This window comes from Odocoileus virginianus, chromosome 7, assembly GCF_023699985.2.
Source record: "Odocoileus virginianus isolate 20LAN1187 ecotype Illinois chromosome 7, Ovbor_1.2, whole genome shotgun sequence".
Lineage (NCBI taxonomy): Eukaryota > Metazoa > Chordata > Mammalia > Artiodactyla > Cervidae > Odocoileus > Odocoileus virginianus.
The window spans coordinates 80,915,148-80,928,794 of NC_069680.1; the positions used below are offsets into that span (position 1 = coordinate 80,915,148).

Sequence of the window (13,647 nt, forward strand, 5' to 3'; positions counted from 1 at the left end):
CTCCACGAGAAAGCATCCCTGGCCGTGGAAGTCTTAGGTGTGGCCATTATCTGGCTGCTCAGCTGGAGGGTCACAGTGGACACCAGGATGGTCTCCAGGACATGTCTGTCCGTCTGTCTGGCTCCCTTTGGAAGATTATTGTGGGAGTGGGGATTCCTGGTGGAAAACCTGCCGGACCCTCCTTGGCTTCTCCAGTTAGGACCCCGCTGGGCCCCCACAGTTGACTGAAACTAACCAGCAGTGGAGAATCCCGTGCCACTTGGAAAACCAGTGACTTGAAAACAGAGACTGAAGTGGGTCTTGAGAGGACTATTAGCAAAGTGAAAAAAAAAAACAGAAATAGGCCAAAAAGAATTTTCCTTTTTTAAATTTATTAATGTTTACAATGTCATGTTGATTTCTGCTATATAGCAAAGTGATTCAGATTATATATATGTTCTTTTTCATATTCTTTTCCACTGTGGTTTATCTCGGGATATTGAATATAGTTTCCTGTTTTATACAGTAGGACCTTGTTGTTTATCCATCCTTTATATAATAATTTACATCCATTAATCCCAAACTCCTGATTCACCCCTCCCCCTTCCCCTCAGCAACCACAAGAGTGTCCTCTATGTCTGTGAGTCAGTTTCTTTTGTATATTTTATGCATATTTGTTTTGTTTATTTTACACAAATATAAGTTCATTTGTGTTATATTTTAGATTCCACATATAACTAGTATCAGTAAACTCTTTCTGACTTATTTAACTTAGTACAATAATCTCTGTGTTCGTCCATGTTGCTGTAAATGGCATTATTTCACTCTTTTTTATGGCTGAGTAGTGTCCCGTTGCATATATGTACATGCTTTTTACCCATTCCTCTGTTGATGGACATTTATGTTGTTTCCACGTCTTGGCTGTTGTAAATAGCACTTTTGTGAACACTGGGGTGCATGTATCCTTTCAAATTACAGCACCAAAAGGGTTTTCTAACAGCAGAGAATGAGAAAACAAAACAGGGAAGGAGATGAGGATAGGACTCCATAAAAGCCTAACAGCTTTTGGGGGATGGGAAATGTCTAGGTGTAACAAATTACTGTGACAGGAATAAGCAATCACCTTGGAAACAGAAGGCTTGGGTGTCTCTGAAGCCACACAACTGGCCAAACACCTCAAACAAAAACACATTTGGAGGCCCCTCCAGCCTGGGGAATCAACAGCATTGTGAGTCTAGTGTGGCTTTGTTTTTGCTTTGTTTCTGGGACTTCCTTTAGGATCTCTGATGAAAGTGAAAGTCCAATTCAGTTCAGTCGCTCAGTCGTGTCTGACTGTTTGCAGCCCCATGAATCGCAGCACGCCAGGCCTCCCTGTCCATCACCAACTCCCGGAGTCTACTTAAACTCATGTCCATCAAGTCGGTGATGCCATCCAGGCATCTCATCTTCTGTCGTCCCCTTCTCCTCCTGCCCCCAATCCCTTCAGGGTCTTTTCCAGTGAGTCAGCTCTTCCCATCAGGTGGCCAAAGTACTGAAGTTTCAGCTGCAACATCAGTCCTTCTAATGAACACCCAGGACTGATCTTCTTTAGGATGGACTGATTGGATCTCCTTGCAGTCCAAGGGACTCTCAAGAGTCTTCTCCAACACCACAGTTCAAACACATCAATTCTTCTGTGCTCAGCTTTTTTTCTAGTGCAACTCTCACATCCATACATGACGACTGGAAAAACCATAGCCTTGACTAGACGGACCTTTGTTGACAAAGTAATGTCTCTGCTTTTTAATATGCTGTCTAGGTTGGTCATAACTTTCCTTCCAAGGAGTAAGCATCTTCTAATTTCATGGCTGTAGTCACCATCTGCAGTGATTTTGGAGCCAAGAAAAATAAAGTCAGCCATTGTTTCCACTGTTTCCCCATCTATTTGCCATGAAGTGATGGGACTGGATGCCATGATCTTAGTTTTCTGAATGTTGAGCTTTAAGTCAACTTTTTCACTGTCCTCTTTCACTTTCATCAAGAAGCTCCTTAGTTCTTCTTCACTTTCTGCCATAAGGGTGGTATCATCTGCATATCTGAATTTATTGATATTTCTCCCGACCATCTTGATTCCAGCTTGTGCTTCATCCAGCCCAGCATTTCTCATGATGTACTCTGCATATAAGTTAAATAAGCATGGTGACAATATATAGCCTTGACGTACTCCTTTTCCTATTTGGAACCAGTCTGTTGTTCCATGTCCAGTTCTAACTGTTGCTCCCTAACCTGCATACAGGTTTCTTAAGAGGTGGGTCAGGTGGTCTGATATTACCATCTCTTTCAGAATTTTCCACAGTTTATTGTGATCCACACAGTCAAAGGCTTTGGCACAGTCGAGAAAGCAGAAATAGATGTCTTTCTGGAACTCTCTTGCTTTTTTGATGACCCAGAGGATGTTGGCAATTTGATCTCTGATTCTTCTGCCTTTTCTAAAACCAGCTTGAACATCTAGAAGTTCACGGTTCATGTATTGCTGAAGCCTGGCTTGGAGAATTTTGAGCACTACTTTACTAGCGTGTGAGATGAGTGCATATGTGTGGTAGTTTGAGCATTCTTTGGGATTGCCTTTCTTAGGGACTGGAATGAAAACTGACCTTTCCAGTCCTGTGGCCACTGCTGAGTTTTCCAAATTTGCTGGCATATTGAGTGCAGCACATTCATAGCATCATCTTTCAGGATTTGAAATAGCTCAACTGGAATTTCATCACCTCCACTAGCTTTGTTCGTAGTGATACTTCCTAAGGCCCACTTGACTTCACATTTTTAGGATGTCGGCTCTAAGTCAGTGATCACACCATTGTGATTATCTGGGTCGTGAAGATCTTTTTTGTACAGTTTTTCTGTGTATTCTTGCCACCTCTTCTTAATATCTTCTGCTTCTGTTAGGTCCCTACCATTTCTGCCTTTTATTGAGCCCATCTTTGCATGAAATGTTCCCTTGGTATCTCTAATTTTCTTAAAGAGATCTCTAGTCTTTCCCATTCTATTGTTTTCCTCTATTTCTTTGCATTGATCACTGAGGAAGGCTTTCTTATCTCTCCTGGCTATTCTTTGGAACTCTGTATTCAAATGGATATATCTTTCCTTTTCTCCTTTGCTTTTTACTTCCCTTCTTTTCACAGCTATTTGTAAGGCCTCCTCAGACAGCCATTTTGCTTTTTTGCATTTCTTTTTCTTGGGGATGGTCTTAATTCCTGTCTCCTGTACAGTGTCATGTACGGCCATCCATAGTTCATCAGGCTCTCTGTCAATCAGATCTAGTCCCTTAAATCTATTTCTCACTTCAACTGTATAGTCATAAGGGATTTGATTTGGGTCATACCTGAATGGTCTAGTGGTTTTCCCTACTTTCTCAATTTCAGTCTGAATTTGGCAATAAGGAGTTCCTGATCTGAGCCACAGTCAGCTCCTGGTCTTGTTTTTGCTGACTGTATAGAGCTTCTCCATCTTTGGCTGCAAAGAATATAATCAATCTGATTTCGGTGTTGACCATCTGGTCATGTCCATGTGTAGTCTTCTCTTGTGTTGTTGGAAGAGGGTGTTTGCTATGACCGGTGCATTCTCTTGGCAAAACTCTTAGCCTTTGCCCTGGTTCATTCTGTACTCCAAGGCCAAATTTGCCTGTTACTCCAGGTGTTTCTTGACTTCCTACTTTTGCATTCCAGTCCCCTATAATGAAAAGGACATCTTTTTTGGGTGTTAGTTCTAGAAGGTCTTGTAGGCCTTCATAGAACCGTTCAACTTCAGCTTCTTCAGCATTACTGGTCGGGGCATAGACTTGGAGTACCGTGATGTTGAATGGTTTGTCTTGGAAATGAACAGAGATCATTCCATTGTTTTTGAGACTGCATCCAAGTACTGCATTTCAGACTCTTTTGTTGACTATGATGGCTACTCCATCTCTTCTAAGGGATTCTTGCCCACAGTAGTAGATATAATGGTCATCAGAGTTGAATTCACCCATTCCAGTCCATCTTAGTTCACTGATTCCTAGAATGTTGATGTTCACTCTTGTCATCTCCTGTTTGACCACTTCCGATTTGCTTTGATTCATGGACCTAACATTCCAGGTTCCTGTGCAATATTGCTCTATACAGCATCGGACCCTGCTTCCATCACCAATCCCATTCACAACTGGGTGGTGTTTTTGCTTTGGCTCCATCCCTTCATTCTTTCTGAAGTTATTTCTCCACTGATCTCTAGTAGCATATTGGGCACCTACCGACCTGGGGAGAGTGAAAAAGCTGGCTGAGAATTCAACATTAAAAAAAGCCAAGATCATGGCATCTGGTCCTATCACTTCATGGCAAATAGATGAGGAAACAGTGAGAAACTTTCTTTTATTGGGCTCCAAAATCACTGCAGATGGTGCCTGCAGCCATTAAATTAAAAAACTCTTGCTCTTTGGAATAAAAGCTATGAACAACCTAGACATCATATTAAAAAGCAGAGACATTACTTTTCCGACAAATGTCTGTATAGTCAAAGCTATGGTTTTTCCAGTAGTCAAGTATGGATATAAGAGTTGGATCATAAAGCTGAGGACTGAAGAATTGATGCTTTTGAACTGTGGTGCTGGAGAACACTCTTGGGAGTCCCGTGGACAGCAAGGAGATCCAACCAGTCCATCCTAAAGGAGATCAGTCCTGGGTGTTCATTGGAAGGACTGATGCTGAAGCTCTTAATACTTTGGCCACCTGATGTGGAGAACTGACTCCTTGGAAAGACAGTGATGCTGGGAAAGATTGCAGAAGGAAAAGGGGACAACAGAGGATAAAATATTTGAATGACATCACCGACTTGATCAATGTGAGTTTGGGTAAGCTCCAGAAGGTGTTAGTGGACAGGGAAGCCTGGCATGCTGCAGTTCATGGGGATCACAAAAAGTCGGACACGACTGAGCGACTGAACTAAACTGAAAGGAAATAAACCCTAAATATTCACTGGAAGAACTGGTGCTGAAGCTCCAATACTTTGGCCACCTGATGATGTGAAGAGCCAACTCACTAGAAAAGACCCTGATGCTGAGAAAGGTTGAGGGCAGGAGGAGAAGGGGCGACAGAGAATGAGATGGTTGGATGAAATCACCAACTCAATGGACATGAGTTTGAGCAAACTCCAGGAGACAGTGAAGGACAGGGAAGCCTGACGTGCCGCAGCCCATGTGGTCACAGAGGCAGATACAACTGAGCAACAATAACACTGGGATCCCAGGAGCTGGATGCTGCAGGGCAGGGTGCTGGGAGTTCCGGGGGAGGGGTTCCATTGTCCCAGAGTCATCCTTTTTGGAGTAGGGAGTGTGTGTTAGTCACTCGGCTGTGTCCGACTCTTTGTGACCCCATGAACTGTAGCCCGCCAGGTTCCTCTGTCCATGGGAATCTCCAGGCAAGAATACTGGAGTGGGCAGCCACTCCCTTCTCCAGCGGATCTTCCTGACCCAGGGATCAAACCCGAGTCTCCTGCAGGAAGGCTTTTTGCCATCTGAACCACCATGGGAAACCCCAGAGGAGGGAAGTGAAGTGAAGTTGCTCAGTCGTGTACGACTCTTTGCGATCCCATTGACTATAGCTTACCAGGCACCTCCGTCCATGAAATTTTCCAGGCAACAGTACTGGAGTGGGTTGCCATTACCTTCTCCAGGGGAACTTCGCAACCCAGGGATTGAACCTGGGTCTCCCTCATTGTGGGCAGATGCTTTACCATCTGAGCCACCAGGGAAGCCAGTTTTCTCCATCTTCACACTTTTCTACAATGGGCGTATCATTTCAGAATTTAAGAAAACATGTAAACTGTTTCTGTTTCGCAGAGGTCTGGCTGGAGCGGGGGCAGTGAGTGGGGTTGGGGGAGGCCCTTGGTGGTCTGTGGCCTCCAGGTGTTCCCTTGTGCTCTTTGTTAGCTCGGGGGCTTCTCTTCCTGGCTTTAGCTCACCATCTCCCCTGTGGCCTGCTCCTGGAGAGACAGCTGCTGGCCGTGAGGACAGGACTTCGAGGGACGGACTGTTTGGGGATCAACTGGCTCCTGCCACATCGGTGACCCATCTCTGGTTGTGCTTCCAGGCGAGCGCGCAGCAGGGCCCCTGACGCAGCCTCTCGTCTGACGACTGTCAGCCGCTCCTGCCACCACTTGTCCCAGGCCCAGGCCTGTCACTGTGCCACCTCTCAGCAGGTGAGGAAGTAAGGGGCCCTGTCCAAGAACGGGTTCTCTCTGGAGGGCAGGTGTCGCTGCTAGCAGTGCACGTGTGGGCCTGGGATGAGACGGGCTGTCAGGACCCTCGATGTGTGGCCAGGTCCTCATGCCATCACTGCATTCTCAGCCCAGATGTAAGGCCCTTATGAAGGCTGTTTCACCCCTCATTTCACATTATCCCTCGTGTGAGTGGGTAATGGGGGAGCAGCAGGAGATACAAGCTGTCTCCATGGGTTGCTGGCCTTAGCTTGGAAATCAAGCTGTGTCCTTCCCCACCTAGGAATAGAGATATTACTCAGGCTAGCATCCTTGGTCAGCTGCTTGCTATGACAAAGGGGATGTGGGGAGGGTGTGGGGGGGTCAACCAAACCCCCCCCCCAAAGCATAAGCTGCTCCGTCCCTTCAGGCCAAAGGCAATAGCTGTCTTTCAGAGATTTCCTGGAGACACAGACTGCAGAGCTCGGCTAGCCAACACTTCACAAGGGTCTGTGGAGATAAGTCATGTTAGGGAGCATGGCTAAAAGGCACGCTGACATCCACTCACCCAGAAACTGTAAAGACCATCCTGAGTCAGGTCAGATCAGCAGCAGTGGGGATCGAAGCATCGTGCGCTGCCCTGCCCCCGACCCTGAGTTTACCAAATTACACACCACAAAGTGTGGCCGTCAGGACGTCCTCAGGCAAGCTGTCTGTGTGAGTGTATCTGTGTGCCCGAGGAGAAAGATGCCTGACCACACACACTCACCCACATCGTCACACTCATACACCTGTGTGCACACTCACCCCCACCCACCCATACATCTTTATACCCTCACATCCACACCTCACTCACCTGCACATACTCACACACACCCTCACCTGCACACATTCACACATACCCTCGTGCCCAGACACTCACACACCCTCATGTACCCACACATTCTCGCACACACAGCACAGAGTCCCCTCCTCCTTCTCTGCCCTCCCCTCCTCTTCATCTCTTCACTCCTGCGGATCCTGGGTTCAGCTTCCTCTAACCAGCCCCCTGGGTTCCTGCCACCCCCAAGCCCCCTAACATCTGAAAGCCCCAAGCTGGTGATGAGGAAAGAGGAGGGTAGATTCAGAAATGGGGCAGGAGGATCAGGGCCTGAAGGCAGTGATTTCAGGGTCCTTTTTCCCTTGTCGGTTGGGCTGGGGAGGCTTGGAACTGGCCTGTGTCTTCTCCCTCCTTTTGTGTGGACACAAGGATGCATAAACACAAACACCCACAGGGGGACCGCCACACACACACAGGCCGGCAGAGTGTGCCCATCAGGTACGTGGGCACAGGCAAGGACAGAGCCCCAAACACACATGCAGAAATGCACACACGTCTCTGTAGAGTAAGGGGTCAGCGGCTGCTCCCCCAAGTTTCAAAACCCCCAACTCCTTCTCCTTCTCTTCTTGTTGAATAAAAGTTCGCAACCAAGAGAGGAACCCACCCCTGTTAACTCTAACTTTGGTGGCTGCCATGCATCACAGCAGGCAAGTTTTATTTTTCAAGCATTGTCTGGGAATAAATGAAGTTGACGTCAGGCCTCATCTGGGCCAGAGAGTCATTGCTTGAATGAGGAAACCCAGAGTGTGGTCTGCACACCCTGGGACCGGCCCAGCCCCCTCACACCTCCCTGTGCACCTCACAAAACCTGTGAGACCCCCCCTAGCTCTCAGGCCTGACCGCATAGGTCTCCAGGGAGTGTCTCATTAAACGGGGTAACAGGAACCTATGGCGTGTGCTTTCCTGCAGAACAGTTAGCATCACAAGGGTCTTCCGTGCTTGGGATAGGGGATGGAGGTGTGTGTGTGTGTGTGTTCTTATTTTAAAATAATATAAACTTTTTGGAATGATAGCAAATTAAAATGAATGATAAAGCAAGCTCTCGCGGGGGAAACGTGTGCTCTGCCCTATAAACAGCTAGGGGGCGCTCTGTGAGAGGAAAGAACCCTGACCTAGGCATCGGTGCTTTGTGTTTGGGTCCTAGACCAACAGGTCTTGGCTGTGGCACCTTTGGCTCTTGGCTTCATTTCTCTGGGTTTTGCTTTCTTGATGTGCAAAACACAACTCAGTCTGTTTTGCCAACTTTTAGAGATGCTTGAGGAAAGAGTGAAAGAATGTGTGACAGTGGTGGACTTCCCTGGTGGTCTGGTGGTTAAGGCTCTGCGCTTCCGCTGCAGGGGGCACAGGTTCAATCCCTGGTCAAGGAACTAAGATCCCACATGCCATGCAGCCAAAAAAAAAAAAAAAACAAAAATGTGTATGAAGATGATGTATTACTAACAAATCTCTGAACAAATGTCAAGGTATTCCCTATGGCTCTGGGGTGTAAGTGGAGAAGGAAATGGCAACCCAGTCCAGTATTCTTGCCTGCAGAATCCCAGGGATGGAGGAGCTTGATGGGCTGCCATCTCTGGGATCGCACAGAGTCAGACACGACTAAAGTGACTTAGCAGCAGCAGCAGTGGGGTGTAAGGATGGGAGAAAGACAGGGGCTTCTGTTGTCAGGCTTTCTCAGCCCCGGCGACAGGGAGCGGATGACAGGTGGCCCCAGAAGCCCATGTCTTGCTCCCATCACTAGGTGAAGCGCTCCTTCCTCTGATCCCAGGAGGGTGTGCTCCCATGGCTCCCCAGCCTGGATAGAGAAGCTGCAGAGGATGGGAGGGGGAGTAAGTTGAGGGGGGCTCTGCTTTCAAACAAGCAACTCTTCCAGCCTCCTTAACTTTGGTTGTTCCAGGGGCAGCAGCATGAAAGAAGGCATGTCCAATAACAGCACCGCCAGCATCTCCCAAGCCCGGAAAGCTGTGGAGCAGCTGAAGATGGAAGCCTGCATGGACAGGGTGAAGGTAAGTGTGCACAGGCCCGCCTGCCCTCTGACCAGCACACAGCTCACGACAGTCCCCCCGTGTCCAAAGCAGCTGCGTGAGGGTGAACGTGTCACTCCATTGAGCATCCAGCCAACACTGGCAGCTGTAACGTTTACAGACGAGTGTTTGCTCCGGAGTTCCAAGCGTGCCCGAGGAACCAAGGGATGCAAAATACACAGTGTGCGCGAATTCCATAAGGAGTCGCCTAGAATAGACCCGTGTTTATCTCAGCTCTCTTTAGCTCAGTTGTCATGCCCGTAAGCAAGTGAGGGAGTTGAACCATGCAATCCATCATAGTTTTCCTGCCTGGTCCAGTGACTTGGAGATGAGACATCAGGTATTTTGACAGGGGTGCTGGGGGAAGTGCCGCGTTGAATCATGTCCATGTTTGTTAGCTGCTCCCTGGGGGAAAGGGAAAGAGGGTACCAGCCTCCTCCCACCGTGTTCACGTCACTGAGGAGCAGGGAGATGTCTTCACACTGGGGGAACGAAGCCAGCTTTTCCCCAGATGCCACTTCAAAGGGAGCAGGAAGCCAGGCTGAGCAAGTGGCCCTGAGATGCAGCTTAGTTAGGATCATTGACTCGAGTGGAGCTGGAAGTGCATCGGGCATCTGACAGCAGAAAACACCAGTCCAGTGTGTCTGTGCACTGTGGGGATGTAAAACCAGGGCTGTCACTCAAATAGGACAGAATCCGTGGGGCAGTGGGTGACTCCTAATGCCCTCTGTTGGTGGAGCAAGCAGTCCCTCCCCGAGGCTCCCACTGCCAAGACCAGATAACACCAGCTCCATCAGTCAGCTTCCATCCATCCCCCTCCCCAGGGACCTCCGGGTACCAGCTATCCAAGGAGGCAACAACGTGCCCAGTAAGTGACACGATGTATATGAAGCAAAAAGGGAATGCAGGATGATACACATTGGTCTAAGCAGACTGGCTATATCTGCACATACTGTCACCAGCTACAAATAAAGCATCTTTAATCCCTAGGCTAGAGGAGGGAGCAAGAAAAGAAACAGTTCTAAAAGAGGAGGAGCCCAGTGGTGTAGAAATGGGTCTAAGGATGAGCATTGCAGGCACTAGTGGTTCAAAGACAGGACAGACTTTTGCTGAGAGGACAAGGACGCTAGGGGATGCACTCATTGGACAAAGATCCCTGAGCACCTGCTCTGCCCTTGGCATGGTCCTGGGATAGAAAAGCAAATGGAATGTTCCCATCACGTTGCTCAGAGAAGACTGCCCGGAGCCATGAGCTGGGGGTTGGTTGTGAAGTGACGTGCGGACGGAGAGAAGGCTAGTATGAGCTCATTGCGAGCATCGGACTTAACAGAGAAGCCGGGTGTTGTGCTGGGAAGGCAGCTGTGCGCACAGGAACAGGTCATAAAAACAGCTCGTGCGCAGCCGGGGCTGTGGGGTGCACTGTCAGAGGCCAGGGGGCAGCAGGAGCTGCAGAGAGAAGCCGAGAGGGGAAGGGAGCGGGCAGAGAGCGGGCAGAGGGCAAAGGCAGGACGGAGACACCACGCACCAGACGCAGCAGAACTTGGAGGGTAAGTGTGGTAGTCTCCAGGGCGAGAGAAGCTAGACCCAGCTGTCAAGTCCATGGCCAAAGGACTGGAAAGATGGTGGGCGCTGGTTTTGGCAGTGGGACCGTTGCCATGGTGGGGAGTTCTGGTTTGCCACGGAAGATGCTCTCCATGGTAACAGATCCTCTCTGCTGACCATCAGCACCAGGAGCCGTGGTGGAGTCCGTGTCCCCATGGGGAGCGGCTCTCAAGGAGTCACTGCAGGATATGGCAGTCTCCCAGGGAAGGAGCGGAGGTCACAGGGCAGCTCGGAGCCCAGCATGCTGTTTGGGTGGTGTCGCGGGCCGGGCGGTCCCATTCTTGCAGTTCTGGGTTGTGGAACTGCAGCTCCTTGATCTCACGAGAGGCCTCCCAGGGGCCCTGCAGCCTCCATGGTGATCACAGGGCCTGCGACAGGTCTGGTCTGAGCTGGCAGAGCTTGATCCCTGAAGAGATGATCCGGGGCTGCCTGAGGACAGGGGTGGCCCCCAGGAACCACATCCCAGCCAGAGCTGCACAGTCACACGTGGTTTCCTGTTTGTGCTCGCACAACCCCAAACGTTAATTTTTTAAAATCGTGCTTAGATACACATAACATATAATTTGCCATTTTTACCATTTTTAAGTGTGTAATTCAATAACATTATGTACATCCACAACATCGTGCGGTCATCCATTTCTAGAACTTTTTTGTTATCCCACACAGAAACTCCACCCATTAAACTCTTACTCCCCGTCCCCTGCCCCCACAGCCCCTAGAAACCTCTCTTCTACTTTATGTCTCTATGAATTTGGCTATTCAGGGTACTTCATTCCTATAAGTGGAATCATACAATATTTGTATTTTGTGTGTGACTTATTTCACTTGGCATCTGCCTTCAAGTTTTGTCCAGTGTAGCCTGTGTCTGAATTTCATTCCTTTGTAAGGCTGAATAGTATTTCATTACATGTATCTACCATATTTTATTTACTTATTCGTGTGTTGATGGACATTTGAGTTGTTTCTACATTTTGTCTTCTGTCAATAATGCTGCTATGAGCATGGAAAGCATTTGGGTCAGTGCTTTCAATTCTTTTGTGTATGTATCCAGAAGTGGCATTGCTGGGTCATATAGTAATTCTGTGTTCAACTTTTTGAGGAACCATGATGTTGGTTTCCATGGTAGCCATATCTTTTTACATCCTCCTCAACCTCACTCCTGGGTCAGGAAGACTCCCCTGGAGAAAGGAATGGATACCCACTCCAGTTTTCTTGCCTGGAGAATTCCATGAACAGACTAGCCTGGTGAGCTGTAGTCCATAGGGTCACGAAGAGCCGGACATGACTGAGTGACTAACGCTTTTCACTTTCATCCCCAGCAGTGCACAGGGGTTCCAGTTGCTCCACATCCTCGCCAACACTTATTTTCCTTTTTAAAAATAATAGCCATTCTAATGAGTGTTAAGCTCACACTAGATTTTTAAGCACTAGACACCCCTTGCTTCAGGGCGCAGGAGGGCTTTGGGGAAAAATCTACTTGATACAACTTGGGGGGGGGGAGATGTACATTGATATCAATTAGCCAGACAACAAACAGAATGTGGAAAGAGAATCCATCAAGGATACCCCAGGTTGACCATGATAAGTGCCTTGTTGTTTGCAGCTGCCTGCACTATAGCCCACCAGGCTCCTCTGTCATGGGATTTTCCAGGCAAGAATGCTGGAGTGCGTTGCCGTTTCGTTCTCTGGGGATCTTCCCCACCCAGGGATTGAACCCACATCTGCTGCATTAGGCAGGCAGATTCTTTACCACTAACCCAGCAGGGAAGCCAATAGGTGCCTTGAGGAGGGAGGAAATAGGAAGAGTGTCACCAGGAAAAAGAAGTGGCCTCTCTAGGGTGGGTGGGAGTCCATTGCAGGAGATGAAGAAGGAGAAAGGATCCTGGGGGTAAATGACAGAGGGAAGCTGCGTGGGAGGCGGAGAGGAGCAGTTCCTAGAACTCTCTGACCTCATACAGTGAGGGGAACCCCAGGCGTTCCCCTGTGTGCTGTGCCAGCCACGGAGCCCAGAGAGAGGGATGAACAAGGGGAAACAGCTGGAGGCCCTGTGGGGAAAATAATGGCAATGATGAGTCCCCCAGAGCCAGCTCCGGGTAAAGCACCCAGAGGACAGCCCGGGAAGGACACATATTGAGTGGGAAACCAGGGATGAGCCCCACGGCTCACATAGTGTGTTGCCAACTGCAGAACCCGCCCCCAGGCTTCATAGTTTGCTCTGCTTGGAAGAGTATCTCGTGGGAAAGGAAGGAAAGGGTGATATATGTAGCTCAGGGAAGTAAAGGGGCGAGAAGGGAAAAAATATGCATTATGCAGTTATTTGGGTTGCAAAGGTAGGAAAAAGTATCAGTGTGAACTCGAGAGAGGTTTGGACATTTCGTGGAGGTAAAATGTAGCAGCATCCACTTTGATCTTCAGGTCCCGTCTGTCTCCGCAAACATCATCTGCACAAAAGCACTGGTGCAATAGACTGCAGTAGACTTTATTGCCGATGTTGTAGGATGTAGAACGAAGACTTCGCCATGTAGCCCCCAGCCATCCCGCAAATCCCACATGTTACAGAGACCCTCCCCACACTCACCCTCAACATCCTTCTTAAACCTCCGTACTGTTACCAAATCAGATCCAGCTGATCACCACTCAAAAATCAATACTGGAGAGAGAGACAAATGTTGGTAGGAAAAAATGGCTTTTATCAGAATGCTGGCCATCTGGGGAAACGGGAGACTTGGTGTTACCTGGAAACCACCTCTGAGGATTCTGTTAGGCCATGAAAGTTTTTAAAGGGAAACAGGGGAAGTAATCTTGGTGAAGCATTGGGGTGGGGGATCAGAGCTGTCCCCTACTGCGTGCAGGCTTGTGCATAGGCCTGTTGATTCCTTGTGATTTTCCCTGAGATACTGTCTTGTTCACACACTTTGTTCTGAGATTCCTGAAGGTGAAGTTGGGAAGAGGTTTGGTCACCTG

General features: G+C 48.6%; 1 protein-coding gene across 3 annotated transcripts in view; it reads left to right on the forward strand.

The window, feature by feature from the left end:
• GNG4 (G protein subunit gamma 4) overlaps positions 1-13,647 on the forward strand; it is a 68,990-nt gene that overhangs the window by 26,042 nt on the left and 29,301 nt on the right. For 2 of the 3 annotated variants that reach the window (XM_070471056.1, XM_070471057.1), the window contains exons 2-3: positions 6,075-6,183; positions 8,955-9,063. In XM_070471056.1, the coding sequence (XP_070327157.1) occupies positions 8,965-9,063 (99 nt within the window). In that variant the 5' untranslated portion in view covers positions 6,075-6,183; positions 8,955-8,964. The remainder of the gene's footprint in view (positions 1-6,074; positions 6,184-8,954; positions 9,064-13,647) is intronic. The other variant, XM_070471058.1, reaches the window with a different exon arrangement.